The 14,698-nt window shown below is 43.9% G+C and overlaps 2 protein-coding genes across 16 annotated transcripts in view; one reads left to right on the forward strand and one right to left on the reverse strand.

Moving 5' to 3' along the window:
* Trim37 (tripartite motif-containing 37) overlaps positions 1 to 14,698 on the forward strand; it is a 132,160-nt gene that overhangs the window by 115,028 nt on the left and 2,434 nt on the right. For 2 of the 11 annotated variants that reach the window (XR_010055210.1, XM_039086375.2), the window contains exon 25: positions 5,672 to 7,609. The exons of 3 other annotated variants lie outside the window; for them this stretch is intronic. Coding sequence is in view for 5 of the 8 variants with exons in the window: in XM_039086375.2 (XP_038942303.1) it covers positions 5,672 to 5,708 (37 nt within the window). In the remaining 3 variants the exon portion in view is untranslated. Of the gene's footprint in view, positions 1 to 524; positions 3,331 to 5,671; positions 7,610 to 14,698 lie in introns of those variants that run through there. 6 more of the 11 variants (XR_594797.4, XM_063269397.1, XM_006247099.5 and 3 more) reach the window with 4 other exon arrangements.
* Positions 1 to 14,698, reverse strand: part of Ppm1e (protein phosphatase, Mg2+/Mn2+ dependent, 1E) — a 135,797-nt gene that overhangs the window by 6,794 nt on the left and 114,305 nt on the right. For 3 of the 5 annotated variants that reach the window (XM_039086380.2, NM_198773.1, XM_039086381.2), the window contains exons 3-6: positions 10,464 to 10,663; positions 6,901 to 7,089; positions 3,969 to 4,112; positions 3,644 to 3,737 (exon numbers count right to left, since the gene is read on the reverse strand). In XM_039086380.2, coding sequence (XP_038942308.1) covers positions 3,644 to 3,737; positions 3,969 to 4,112; positions 6,901 to 7,089; positions 10,464 to 10,663 — 627 coding nt within the window. Of the gene's footprint in view, positions 1 to 3,643; positions 3,738 to 3,968; positions 4,113 to 6,900; positions 7,090 to 10,463; positions 10,664 to 10,789; positions 10,905 to 14,698 lie in introns of those variants that run through there. The other 2 variants (XM_063269400.1, XM_039086379.2) reach the window with 2 other exon arrangements.

Here is a 14,698-nt window from a genome sequence, read left to right on the forward strand (position 1 = left end):
CCAAAAAATCTTGTTTTAGTGCTAACAATTAAAAGACTTGCAACTGTTAGTTTAAAACAGAACATACCAAGATTTACAGGGAAATACTGCCAAGATTCTGGTTTTTCACCTGCTTTCTTGTTGAGTGTCAGATTTATGACATTTCACCCCCAAATTTGGTAGGAGGGTACAAGCATGCGTTCCATGGTGGGGATGGCAGCACCCTTTATCCTCAACGTCTCCTCCCATATGCTAGCAAATGTACGTTCCTCAGTCAGCTTTGGCTCATAAAGGAAGGGCTCGTGGGGTGAAACAATCAAAAAGCTGCCTCATGTCAAAGCTTTTAGTGCCATTGGACTGCTCCTTAGGCCCTTTCCTGCACCTTTCAGCCCATTCCAATGACTCTCCCAAGTCTTCTATTCCTCAGCTCCTTAATCCAGTTAAACGGGTTCTTGGTGGGTTCGTTAGTGCTCGTGCTGTGGGTGGGCTGTGTGGATGGCTCTATCCAGTTGCACTCAAGTTGTTCTCTTCTACTTTGCTCACAGCACTGTAGCACGCGACCTAGTTCAGCTGGACCTAGCTCTCGGCCCCCTCTGAGCCTCCCACGTGCCGGGCTGACAGCATGGACCGTCATGGCCTTTCAGATCTCAGTGTGCTCCTACACTTTCCAGCTGAAAACATTTCTCTCCAACACTACCACTTATTTCCTATTTGAAATTACATCTTTCAAAGATTCGTTTTAAATATATGAATGTTTTTTCTGTGTTTGTATGTTCACTGCATGTGTGCCTGATGCCTGAAGCTCTTAGAAGTGACCATCAGATCCCCTGAAACGGGAGTTAACAGATGGTCATGAACATTCATGTGGGTGACAGGAATCAGGTCTGAATCCTCTGCAGAAGACACCAGTGCTCTGTCCTGCTGAGACACGTCTCCAGCCCATAATCCCATTGCTTTTTTCTTTTTTTTTTCCCGGAGCTGGGGACCGAACCCAGGGCCTTGCACTTCCTAGGTAAGCGCTCTACCACTGAGCTAAATCCCCAGCCCCTCATTGCTTTTTTCAACCCACTTCTCACACGGGCCCTCTGCAGCCTTGACTACTCAGGCCTCTTTTCCGGGCATCTGAACTATTCACTGCTCTGCCACGTCTTCCCTGGCTTGTTCCTTGACTGAATAGTACAGCAGCTCTGTGCTAGGAGTGTGTCAGGCCAGTTCTGAGTGAAGTATGTAGCCACCTTACACATGAATCCCAGGAGCTGGGTACCAAAACTCTGACTTTATAAAGGAACAAACCAGTACTAAGGCATTATCTTCCCAAGATCAGTAACCCAGAAAGCGGAAGAGCTAAGATCCAGACAGAATTTCTGCCCAGTGTTACCTTAAGTCACTGACATGCTACTCATAGCTTGGCATCTTCACTCAACATGTATTTTCTGGGCACTGTTACTCATGCCTGTGGTTTCAACATGTGTGGGTGCACACAAGATAAATAGTGTTGCCAGAGTGGGATGAATTACTACATCCTTATCTGAACTGAGAACTTCAGCTCCACTCCAAATCTCTATCTCTAAGTGTGTACAAAACCTCCTCCAAGATGTCCCATCCGTACCTAGAACTGAAAATGTGTCCAACCGAACTCGCCCCTACCAACTGCTGCTGCTTTATTACAAACGCTCCATCATCTTCCCACTCACAAGTCAGAAACCTGGAAGTTCATTTTCCTCTTCCTCACAAACCATCATCTGTCTCACTGATTTATAGCCTCCTCCGTGTCTCCCGTTTTAGATGTCCTCGTCTCCAGCTCTGTTCCCAGAAGCCCTCTAAATGGCCTCCCTTCTCGGCTCTTGTACACTTGCCTCCATTCTCCAGCTGTAGCTACAAGTGCTTGGAAGACAGACCTGGCTGTGCATATCCTCAGCTTACTCGTCTGCTGCCTGCGCGTGCGCGGTCCAGACCCTCACAGGCTGGCAGAAACACTGCTGCTTGACCACTCCACCTTCTGCTCTCACCTCGAGTACTCATTGCTACTCCAAAAACTATTTATATCCCGGGGTTTCCCTCCCTAAACATAGTATGTCACCCTATCCACTGCAAAGTCATGTTATCTGTGATGTCGACCTTATTCTGTCTTAGGTGTCACTTCCTGAAATACTGCTTTGGCTTCGCCTTGTGCTCTATTTTTAGAATGAAGGCCAACATCTACACGTGAAGTTGGCTCTTTGGGGATACATCAGTCTCCTGACAAACACTGTCAGAAGGGAGATGAAGAGGAGGTCTTGACCAGTTCTAGTTGTCAAAAGTAATTGTATATAAGAGTTTTATTTTAGGCTTGAGAGATCTCCCCTTTCGAACTTGTTCCATAGTAACTAATAGCTCCCTTAGTGTGAAGTAAAACTGCTCCTCACGAAGTCTTTACTCAGTCAGCTCTTTGTCACTTAGCTTCTTAGGCTCATAGTTGAGGAAACTTACAGTTTGCCAGCGCCTTTTCAAAGAGGAGGAAGGATTCGAGTCACTGATGAAAGTAAACCAAATCTTCAGGTTGTCTAATTGTGGAATCTTAGTAATGATAAGCTGATTTAGTCATTAGATGTGACCTTCGTGCATGCCAGCTCTGTCTTTATTCAGTTGCTTCTTTAGGGAGGAAAAAATTATATCTGCTTATCTACTCGTGAGGACACACAAAGCTGGCAATCCCAAGCAGTCAGCCCTAGCTCATACGCATGAGCAGCACACTAACTGGACTCAGCAGGCTATATTTACACGTGATGCTGGGAAGAGGAGCTAACCCATGAAGCCGAGACACAGACAGGCACAGCCCAGTTCCTTGAAGTTATGCCTACAGCTTTTCACAGCTGCCTGCTGAAGCTGTTTTATAGTAGCGCTGCCCTTTTAAAAAGCTGGCATTTTAGGGAGAGCAGTTCTTAGTGCTTGTAAGGGCTGGAGTACACCGGGGTGGGTAGAACGCTTACCTAGCATGCATGAACCCTAGCATGCATGAAGCCCTAGATTTGTTTCCCAGTGTGAATGGGGAGGGAAGGAAAGAGGAAAAAGTAACCTTGAACCCAAGATTATCTGACATGATATTTTCTGGGCCAGGTGTAGTACACCTTTAATACCAGCACTCAGGGGCAAAGTCCAGGTTGGTCTACTTAGACTCTCTCTCATAAAAACTGTGTGTGTGTGTGTGTGTGTGTGTGTGTGTGTGTGTGTGTGTGTGTGTGTACGTATACATACACATATATTCTAAATATTTCTGAAATGTTTAGAAAATAGTTTTGTACAGTGTGTTTTTAACAACTCTGTTCATGTCATTTTATAATTCACCAAAAATAAACTGACATTTTGAAAGAGCCTCCCATTTTCTGCAAACATGGAATGAAACAATTACTTTGGTTTTAAACAGATTTGTTCACTAAGTTGGAAGCTTCTATTAAAAAATAGAAACTGATAAATTCTATATTCCTTGACATGATTCTTATTTTATAATAAACTTTAAATGTATAAATAGCCAGGTAGGCTTGAATAATTAAAAAGTCACCTAGTTGTTAATTTAAATAATGGTGACATTCTGAGCATGTAAATCGAATGTCAGGTTCCTTCACATCAAAGTTAACACAACACAGTGAGCTAGAAGACTGCAGAAAGGAGATTAATGTTTTCCTACCGATGGCTCTGGAGACGGACAGGCTTCCATTCACCCTCCAGGCACCAAACCAAACCACACAACCTCCAAGGGCCTCAATTCGCTGCTTTTCATCCTAAAGAGCAGGGCAATAAAAAGCAAATAACTGCACTCAGGATTGATTCATCTGCTTACAATAAACAAACAGACTGCCCTTCATCAGCCAGCCTGTGGGGTCTTTCTGTAGTTCTCCCTTTAGAGGACGGCACACTTGTAAGACTAAAGGCAATAATAATACTCAAAGAATCCTAATTAGGACTACAAAACCGCCATTGTGACATGCTCTATTGGAGCCGATCATACATACCTCTCTGTCTGGCTTGTGAGGCTTCATGAGTTCAACAGCTTGGCCCTTTCTTACCAGCATGACCTGGGAGTCGCCCACCCATGCCACATGGAGCATGTTGCCTCTGATAAAAGTCACTACTCCTGTGGTCCCACATCGTAAACTCTGAAAATAATGTAAGACCAGAGTCAAGGAAATCAAAGACAGCAAATTCTCACCTCGGAACAATTTATAATTAACACAAGCTGCATTTGAGAGAGACTATTGGTAATATTATTTCACATTACAAACTCATGTGTCTCAGAGCATTTTGTTTTATTTTTCAAAAGAGGTCTTCCTTTGTGTAGCTCAGGTAGCCTGGAACTTGCTGTGTAGACCAGACTGGTCTCTAACTTACACAGGTTTGCCTGCCTCTGCTGAGGTCAAACACGTGTACCACCATATACCTGATTTAAAGAAACAGATTTTAAGTAAACAGATTTTTTAAAAAACTGGGCTGGAGGTGGTACAAAGACTGGAGAGAGATTGGTCAGTGATGAGAGCACTGGCTGCTCTTTTAGTGGACCCCAATTTGATTCCCCATATGGCAGTGACTCACAAACGTATATAACTCGGTCCCAGGCCATCTAATAACACCTCCAACCTCCACGGGCATTGCTTGCATCTGGTGTACAGACATACATACAGGCAAAACACCCATACTCATAAAATATAAATTAACTAAGTTAAAAACTGGATCAGTAAGCAGGCTCAGAATTTAAAGGTCCTTGCTGCCAGACCTGATATCTTCGTTTGATCTTTAATGTACCTTGAGAACCACCCTCTGTGAGTTGTCCTTTCCTCCATGTACATGGTGACATGCATGTACATTCACACCCACACCCAGAGGGGGAGGGAGAGGGGGAGAAGGAGAGAGATACAAAATGCTTGGGTGTGTGTTTTAAAACATGGAATATTCTGTGACTTGTCATGGGTTGGTACTATTGTTTACTATGTAAAATACCTGAAGTCTTTGCTTTTTCTAGGTCACTGTTAAATCCACCCACCCACCCCACCCCCTTTATTTTTTGAGACAGGATCTCATTGTCACTCTAGTTAGCCTGGAACTCATGGAGAGCTTTTGCCTCTGCTTCTCCAATGCCAGGACTAAAGGCATGCACCACCACACCTGGCAACCCTTTTCTTAAATGGATTCAGTTCCAGTCTGTTTCACTCATTTCGTGACCCTACTGTGGTATAGTTGTACAAAATGTGTGTGTGTGTACATATACAAAGCAAAGAAATGTCCCCAGTCTCTAGATACTGTAGAAGAAATGTCCCCAGTCTCTAGATATTATGGAGCTGAGACAGCATATACTCGCTGAAGAAGATGCTTATATACCTTTAAAAACAAAAACCAGAAAAGCCTTCCCTAGAGTATTTTTAGGGAGCTTTGATTGGGAACACAGCATAGAAAGCTAACAGCCTGGGATGTCACTGCAGTAGCTACCACAGTTCTTAAAGCCCTTGATCCTGCTACACCAAAATGACATCTCCAATTTGACATGAGTCACCACCAAATAAGCATGACGCTGTTCCTAAGGACCTGGCCCAAATTAGAACAAGTGCGTCAGGGGTGGCAAAGGGCTTCTTCTATCCAATGAGAAAAACAACTTCTCTTTTTCCCTATATAGGAAAAGTTTGTTATAAATCTTCACCCACCAATAAAATGTCTTCCCACACAGAATGTTCAAAATCTCAGCCCTCTGGAACACGATATAAAGACACTTCAGTGCATATGCCCCGGAGAGAACAGGAGGCAGGGCTGCTTCACAACAGGAGTAGCTGCTTTCCCCAGCAGTACACAGCACATGGGAGCACGAGGAGGAGAAAAGCGACTGTTGGGAGGACCTTGAGTTATGCAGAAGCATTGGCAGGACAGAGTCACAGCACCAGTGACAGCAAGTGAAGGAAGCACGGTCAGAAAACACGATGATGTTGGGTTTAAAACATGGCATGATCATTGTCTCACATTGGTGACTATAGAGTGCCACCCTCTCCACACCCCCAGGCTCACATTGTCCTCAAGCTGAAAGGCAGATACTTCTCTTGCTTTTTACCAAATAGTTCATTATTCTTTCAAGCCTCACGATTGCTTCACAGCATAACTGAGGTCAGGGAAATGGATCAAATAATACTCTGATCTTCCCATTTTAAAGGTTCATATTTGAGTCATGGAGCAGAAGTGTTACCTTACAGTGTATATCTTAATTTGTAATTACTTTTGAAAAGTAAAAAGTACTCATTTTCTATTGCCTGCCCTCACCTAAAATCTAACAGCTCCATAGGTAATTAGGTTGCATTGCCCAGAATGATAAATACAGAGAGATACATATTTTCAGAATTTAATATGGAGTAAAATGCTTAGGTCTGACCAGCCTTAGTAATATAGGAGGACATGAGTTCTGTCTTTTCTTCCTAGTAAGAGAAAATCAGTTCAAGGATCATCTAAGGATCCTCCCTCTTTAAACAACTGCCTACTCGTGCAGAATCAAATGTATGGAATTAATCCCAGTTTCTATTTCCTTTTTTAAACTATTGTTTTCAGTTCACCGCATCCAGATCTTGTCTGCTTAGAGAGGTAGGTCCAAGCTGTTGATAGGCAGCAGGGGGAAGGAGCAAAACTCACCCACCAAATCCAGCAGCAGTTATAGAGAGCAGTCAGAAAACTGCAACCTGACTTTCCTCTACAGTATAGCACTGTGCCCCACAAAGCTAGTCCTCAAGAGGGAACTGGTTTTAGAATTAAACAGAATCCAACATGGTGGCTCAGGTGAGTGTTAGTCTGTGTGTTTGTATAGTTTAGATAATGTGTACCTACAAAGAGAAAAGGTCTAAGTTGCCCTTTAACCACAGAGACTGGTTGAACTCAGCTATTGCAGTTGAAGCCAGAGTTCACAAGGACATGCCATACCTCCCTGGCTGCCTTCTGCACAAACCGCTCATCTGTGACACGGAAGGCCCGGCAGAGAGCCTCAGCAGGGTCATGGGGAAACATCTCCTGGCGCACTAAGTTAACGTGTAGGTGAACCGAGGCATATATAGCAGCATCCACTCCCCCATGGCCATCAAACACTGCAAAGTATGCTTGTTCCTCCTGGTCCTGTCAACAGAGACAGACAAAACAGTTAAGGAGTGGGGCACGGTACCATGCAAGTGATTTGATGCCCTGGAGACACCCATCCTCTGCTGCTAGAGACTCAGTGTTTCCCTTTGCTCCCGGGCCTGATCATCTGCTGGATACCTGCAATGCTCGGGCATCTGTGTTTACACACACAGCCCTGGAACATATCATGCCCAATTAGTGCAGGCTGGAGCACCCTCTCTGTGAAACTTGTTATCTTGTACCATGGAAACCACCCACATGCATTTGCCTCAAAATCATAGTTGCGAGGAAGAAGAGGAAAGAGGGCATGAGGAAGAAGAGGAAAGAGGGCATGAGGAAGAAGAGGAAAGAGGGCATGAGGAAGAAGAGGAAAGAGGGCATGAGGAAGAAGAGGAAAGAGGGCATGAGGAAGAAGAGGAAAGAGGGCATGAGGAAGAAGAGAAAAGAGGGCATGAGGAAGAAGAGGAAAGAGGGCATGAGGAAGAAGAGGAAAGAGGGCATGAGGAAGAAGAGAAAAGAGGGCACGAGGAAGAAGAGGAACGAGGGCATGAGGAAGAAGTGAGCAAAAGCTGTTCTGCATTGAGTACTTTTTCAAAATACCTCAGAGTAATAGAAAATTTCTAAAATACTGGAGATAAAAAATACAGAGTTCTGAATGATAATGCCTCTTTCACACATCATTCCTGGTCACATTGAGTCCCACCATGAGTAGCCTGTAAACTTGTTAACCAGTCTTGGGCCACATCAGCTGCCCGCTGTCATGGCGTGCCTGGCACCTTTGCTTCAGTCTCAGTCTAGGCTTCAGTGTCCTGGTTCTCAAAGGCCCGCTGCCAGCATCACACTCCTCCCTTCTGCTGTGTCTGGAGTTCACTCTTCATCTGCCAAATCGCTGGCTGCTCGCTTCATTTTCAGCTCAGGTGTTTGGATCTGAGATGTCTGCAATGTGTGAGTCGCTCAGCTTTCACTGGCTACTAAGTTCCCTGTGGGCGGCAGTGGCTAAGGCCTGCATCTTGAGTCTTTACACTCGCTTTCTGGGTTCTGTCATGCACTTCGGAACAAATCTTTTAAGGGAACGTTTTGTTTACTTGCTTGCTTTAGGGTTTTGGTCTTTTTTTTCCCTTAACACAGTGTCAGGTAACCCAGGTTGAGCTGAGTTTTGCTGGGTAGCTGAGGCTGAGGGACTGCCTCATCTGTCCCACCTTCGCACTTGTGTCAGACAGAGATGACACAGGCATATCTGTGCTTTGGAAAATGCCTCTTAAACAAAAGCACCACATGTAACTGTCCAGAGAATAATGGTAACACTCAAAAATGATGAAACCAATATCTACTTTTAGACACTAACACTACTATGTCCTACATTTTAGGCAAAGCAGTTTATAGTGCTACTGAAGATTGACTAGACAGAATGAGGACTAAAGTAATACTCAATTTCAACAACTCAGTACAACAGCGGAAAAAAACAGCAGCCAGGTGGAGTCTTTGCCACATTAGTGGTGGGAGGCTCAGGTAACGCACACTATCTCTAGGTTTCACTCCTAGCACTATGCAGATTTTCTTTTAAAACTGCGGATTTTAAAGGAAATTTTTTATAATGATATATAATTTTAATTCATTTAAATAATAAACATAAATAGGGAAACAAATAGCATGATAACCCCACTATCATAGATGACATCCTCATAGCTATTAATCTGTGGCTTGGGTTGGTTTGGTTTGGGGTGTTTAGTGGGATTTTGGGCATGTGAGACAAGCATACACCTGCATGTGTGCGTGTACATGCCTGCATGCATGCTTTGGCTTCTGACACAGGCCCTTACCTTGTAGCAGGTCTCCTGCCTCAGCCTCTATAATCCTGGGTTGCAGATGTACGCCTGGCCCTATGTTTTGTTTTGTTTTGTTTTGTTTTGTTGGGTTTGATTGGTTGGTTTGGCTTTTTTCAAGACAGGGTTTCCCTATGTAGGTCTGTCCTGGAACTTTCTTTATAGACCAGGCTAGTCTCAAACTCAGAAATTCACCTTCTTCTGCCTCCCAAGTCCGAGATTAAAGGCATGTACCACTACCTCCCAGCCCATATTTTTTAAGTAAGGATCATAGTACACATAAAATCTTATGGTCCTGCTATATGTCAGTAGTATTTCTGCGTGTCACTAAGTATTGTTTGGACACAACTTGAATAGATTGAGACACATTTCCCTTAATTTTTAGATCATTTCTGATTTATTTTTTATTAATAATGCTAAAACACTTTTGTCAAACACATATTTAAGACTGCTGTATTTCTGTTGTGATGAATTTTAAATGAAGTGATCAGGTAAAGTACCAGAATTTGCAAAGCTCTAAATAACCACTGATAAGCAACCTTCGAAACCTGCCTTGGTGCTTCCGGGCAGCTTTTCTGAGCTAGACCTCAGGCTACATCAAACCTGGAGACAGAGCGCAAGTCATCCAGGTTAACATGCAGAACGAAGGCCTTCAAATCTGAGTGCAGTCGTGAAGTAGCTGTAGTTTCGTGGGCACTGTTTAGGGTAACCTTTGGGGTACATCTGCAGGGACACAGCGCTGGAAACAAAGATACTAGGTGTGGCCTCTCTGCACCCCAACTGCTCTTGACAGTCGGCTGAAGTTTAAAGGTAGCTGCTGCTAAGTGAAGGAAATATTACGCTGTGTATAAATTACTACACTCCCATTTTGAAGTTATGGACTTAACAGAGGAAAGAAAAGGTGAGTGACAGGCAGGGGAAACAAACCCTCCTTTGTTTGCATTAGCATAATGCATCTAATAGGAAGGAGAAGACAGCAAGAGAATGGTTATTAAGCTGACAGGCTCATATGGATCCAGCCTGTCAATCACAGATGTGTGGAGTGTAATTCCAACTACCTTCTATCTGAGACCCAGATTTTAAAAAGAAAATCACATGAAATCAAATCATCTCAGCCTTAAATTTATCCTTTTATGTTGTGTTTTTTGTTGCTTCAGCAACATGGTATTCTGAGGATTTAATAAGTCACTTGACTTTACTACAGAAAAATTCTCCTTTTAAAATGTTATTTTGATATAATGATTTTCTTTGGTTGCTAATAAAATAGTTTTAGAAGCTTCGAGAAAAACTGGCAACTTCCCTTCTTTTCTTGGATGGGAACTGGTTATCCACAAGAGATTTTTTTTACTCTTCCAGTTTTGAACCATGTGAACCTATTAAAAATAACATAATGTCCCCAAATTGGAATGATTTGAACTTTCTCAAAATAACAAAACAAGTTCTGTTTTCTAATGTAGCCAGCCTCCCTCTGTCCTATGGGTGACAGGTAGGACACTGGTCCTTCCTGGCAGGACCATATCTCACCAACTGAGACTGACTGCCCTTTACCTCTAGGTTGAAGAGCATGTTAAAGTCAGGGATGCAGACATGTTTGTCCTCCATTTTCCTTCGCATGTTCTTGATGGCATGGATTGACGTCTCATAATAAATCTGTGGCCTCCTGCGTAGAGGGAAGTCCTTCACCCAATTGCAGCAAATCTCGTGTAGTTTGCTGAAGACAGAACGGGCTAATTTCACTGTCTCAATTTCTGTGAAGGAAGCAGAGACCCCAATAAAGAGTCATGTAACACTGCTCCCCACACCCCTACCTAGTTGGACAGAAGTAGTTCACCCCAGTCACATCCTTCTTAACTCAAGGAAAGACACCACCCTACCTAGTAGAGAATCATCAGCTTCCACCAAAATCACCCTCTGTGTGGCAGGAGAAAATCTCTGGTCAGGCCAGGCCTGTTCACAACCTTCTGCCCTCCAGCCCAGAGCAGCATTCTCTGTGGATGACTGGTAGGGTTGTCAGGTGGAGAGCTAAGCCTTCTAGGCTCAGAAGACTGACTGAAACCTGAGTACTGGGTGTATTACCCAGCCACTCAGAACAGGAAAGGTGTACGAAAACAGCTGGCAGACTCTTGGCTCTCTCTTCCTCATTTCTTTTATGGCTTCTGTCGGCTGTAACAGATTGACAGTTTGTAACGAATTCCAGTTCCATCATTTGGAACTGAGTTATACATTTTCTTTGATTATTTATCAATTCAACTTTAGGCAGTAGTTTAGCCAACAGGGGAACTGATAGGTTTATTTGGAGAAGGCAACTTTAATTCTGTGTGTACTTCTTTGATTTTTTAAAAATTTCTTATTATTAAAGACAAGTCTTTATTAGTATTATTAAAGACAAGGTCTCACAATGATGTAGCTCTGGCCATCCTGGAACATATTTCTGCTCGTGTTTTGTTTTGTTTTGTTTTTAGAAGCAAGGTTTCTCCATGTAGCCCTGGCTGTCCTGGAACTCGCTGTGTAGACCAGGCTTACCTGGAACTCAGAGATTCACCTGTCTCTGCTTCCCATGTTCTGGGATTAAAGGCTTGTGCCACCATAACCAGCCTTACTTTTTGTTTGTTTGTTTGCTTGCTTGCTTGTTTATTGTTAAGTCAGACTCTTGCTATATTAGCTCAAGCTGGCCTCTGCCTTGAATTTTCGACAAACCTTCCCTCATGCTGGGATTATAGACACACACCAGCACATCACCTGGCTTACATCCCCTTCGAGATACAGTTGACCCAGTTAACATCTGAAGCAGACTTTTGTCCCTCGGCACATGACCAGTGTGTACTGAAGAGACTAGATCTAGCATTAACTGTCTAGCCAAGCTCTCTTCCGCTCAGTTTGTAGCTACTTAAATAACTAAAAGATTGGGTTTTCATTACTTTAGATGTTCCTCCTATATCTCAGGTTTTTTTTTTAAATACTCCTTAACGCTGTTTTACCAAATCAGACACAGCCTGACAGCCTGAGGAAGTATGTGGCAGACGGGCAATGGCTGCAGATGCTTCCTGTAGCCTAGAACAGAAACCCTAAGGAAGAGAGACTGTGTGTTCCTCGGCAGCATGGAGCCTGGACTCCTATTTCTTTATTTCCAGTCGTGCTTTAGCCTTGAATCTGTGACTCTATTTCTGTTCTTATGCATAATTCTTGCATTAATTTTCCTTCTGTTTTGTAGTACTGAGGCTAGAACTCAGAGCCCTGAACATGCAGACAAACACTGTGCAGGTGCTCTTATCTTTTTGAGACAGAATTTTTCTGTAGAGCCCAGGCTGGCCTCGAACTCAAGACCCTCGGGCCATAGCCTCCTAAGTGCTAGAGTTAGAGCTTCCCCAGGTACAAATTATCACATCCACCACGGACTGCCCGCCCTTTTCTGAGGCAGGGTCTCACTCTGTTCCCAGGGTGACCTGGTCTCAAATTCATTCTCCCTCAGCCGACTGAGCACTGGGGTTAGAGGTGTGAGTCTCGACATCCAACTTGGAACTCTTAGAATCATTGTGTTCATGAGGTCTCAAAGGCTTTATTTCTGGTCTCTTTATATTAATACACAGCAGTCTTATGTCTTGAACATCTTTATGTATTTGCTTGTTTGGAGACAGTGTCTCACTAGCACAGGCTGCTCTCAGTCTCTCCAGTGCTGTGGTCTGTGGGCATGCACTACCACGCCCAGCTGCCCCTTCTCAACTTAATATAACTGAAAAAGCAAGGGTGTGTTTAAAGAGAAATGAAGTACAAAGAGCAAATACTCCCTGAGGAGTTACATGAACAAACCTGTAAACAGCCTGTAAACAGCCTTTTATTTATTTTTTTTTCTTTAAGCAATTCCAAATGTTTGCTCTTTTTTAAGTTCTAGTGCTCATAGAGACCGCAGCAGGAGATCACCACCCCCATGCAGACTTGACATGACTGTGTCCTTGGTTGACACAATCACAAAAAGAGGGCTACAAAACAAATACATCCAGAAACTCCAGAGAGAATGGGTGAAATACACGACACGTTCCCACATTCCCAGCCGATCATGAAACTGTTCTGTCATCCTGTGGTTTGCTGTCATTCTATACACCCACACTGTCCACTAAGGGAGCTAATAAAACTTAAATGCCGAGGGCCAGAGAAATGGCTCAGTGGTTAAGAGCACTGGTTGCTCTTGCAGAAGACTCAAGTTCAGTCCCCAGCATCAACATGACAGCCTCTGCCTCCTGAATGCTGGGATTAAAGGGTGCAGCCAGTTCCTGCTAAGAGGAGGTTTTAAGAGTCGTTTCAGTGGGACCTCATTGCCTGCTATAATCCATATGTGGTGTGCTTCTCCCCTCTGCACTGTGTGGGCCAACAGTGTCCCTGTAGAGACTCTGCCTTGTGCAGGTCAGACCTACAGATTTGTGTGAAATGGATAAGGGATTAGCATAGAGTTAGATCTCAACAGCATGAAGATGTTTCCGAGTGATCTCCTAGAAAAAATTTCAAACATCATGATCAATGACATCTATTTTTAAAAAATCAACTTTATCTGACTCTTGTCATCGTGTAGAGTTGAGCTAAGTCTTCAGAGCCAGCATGTAGAGCGCACACAGCCCGAGACAGTCTCCAGCAGGAGTGCTGTAGAACATTAGGATGTAAATAGTAGCCACTTGAGATGGAAAAATAAAACAAAATAAGGGGCGTGAGAAAGTGAGAACCATCCAAGCAGCAGTCCACCCCCTCACAGCTGTAACCTGCTCGTCAGTGGGTAATGTCACAGTGTCGAGCTGCAGCTGAGTCAGCCAGTCACCGCGCTGCAGTGAAGCAGAACTGAAACTCTTTTCATTACACGGGTTTCACTTTGTGCCTCAGCTTCAGGGGAAAGAAAGTGCTTTGTAGAAGGATTCTATTGAGCTTGGCTCTGGGACAACATGGTTCTAGGTGAATCCGTTATTCTCAGTAAGAACAAGCAGTAACTCCCTCCTTGACAATTTTCTGTCACAGTCCAGAGACAGGAAGAGCGGGAATGCCACAGTCTCGGGGCTGGCTTTCTATTTATAACTAATGCTCTGTTCCTTATGTACCATGTTGACAGGCAAATGCTTAGAATAGAACAGATGGGCTAAGCATGGTGACACATGCCGTGATCCCAGCACTCAGGAGACTGCAGCAGGATAGTGAGTTGAAGGCCAGCCTGAGGCCACAAAGTTGAGACCCTGTCTCAAAGCTAATAAATATCAATAAAACAACACCATCTAGATTGTGCAGCAGTAAGCTGGGGTGGTACTCTGTTGGTAGGACACATACTTAACATTTAAGGTACCCCAGGTTCCATTCCCTGCACCAAACACAGAAGTGTATGGTGGGTTACTCATGCTCTGAGTTTATAAAAATAGCTTAATCATTTTCAAATATGGTAAACCCAGTATATAAACTAGAGGCCAGCATCTTGGGCTGCAGAGGTAGAAGGAGAGATTTCAGGCCAGCCTGGGCAGTCTCAAAACAACATTCACGGCAGTGTGTGAGGAGCGTCCTGTCCAAGACCTTGGCTCAGCTCTTTGGTGCCAGGGCTGAGTATGGCTGCTGAGTGCCAACGCTCATCAGCAAAGATACACAATGTCTGTGTCTACATCACGTCACTATCCGTCAGCACTGTTTTAGCACATAGAAAACTTAACAAGATTGATGAGTTTTGTTGTAACATTTCAACTGTCGTTTGCTTTTACTTGTATTCCCCAGGATGGCAACTTAGAAGAGATGGGTGTACTCAGGGTGGTTCAGTCGTGCAG

Source organism: Rattus norvegicus, chromosome 10 (assembly GCF_036323735.1).
Source record: "Rattus norvegicus strain BN/NHsdMcwi chromosome 10, GRCr8, whole genome shotgun sequence".
Classification (NCBI taxonomy): domain Eukaryota; kingdom Metazoa; phylum Chordata; class Mammalia; order Rodentia; family Muridae; genus Rattus; species Rattus norvegicus.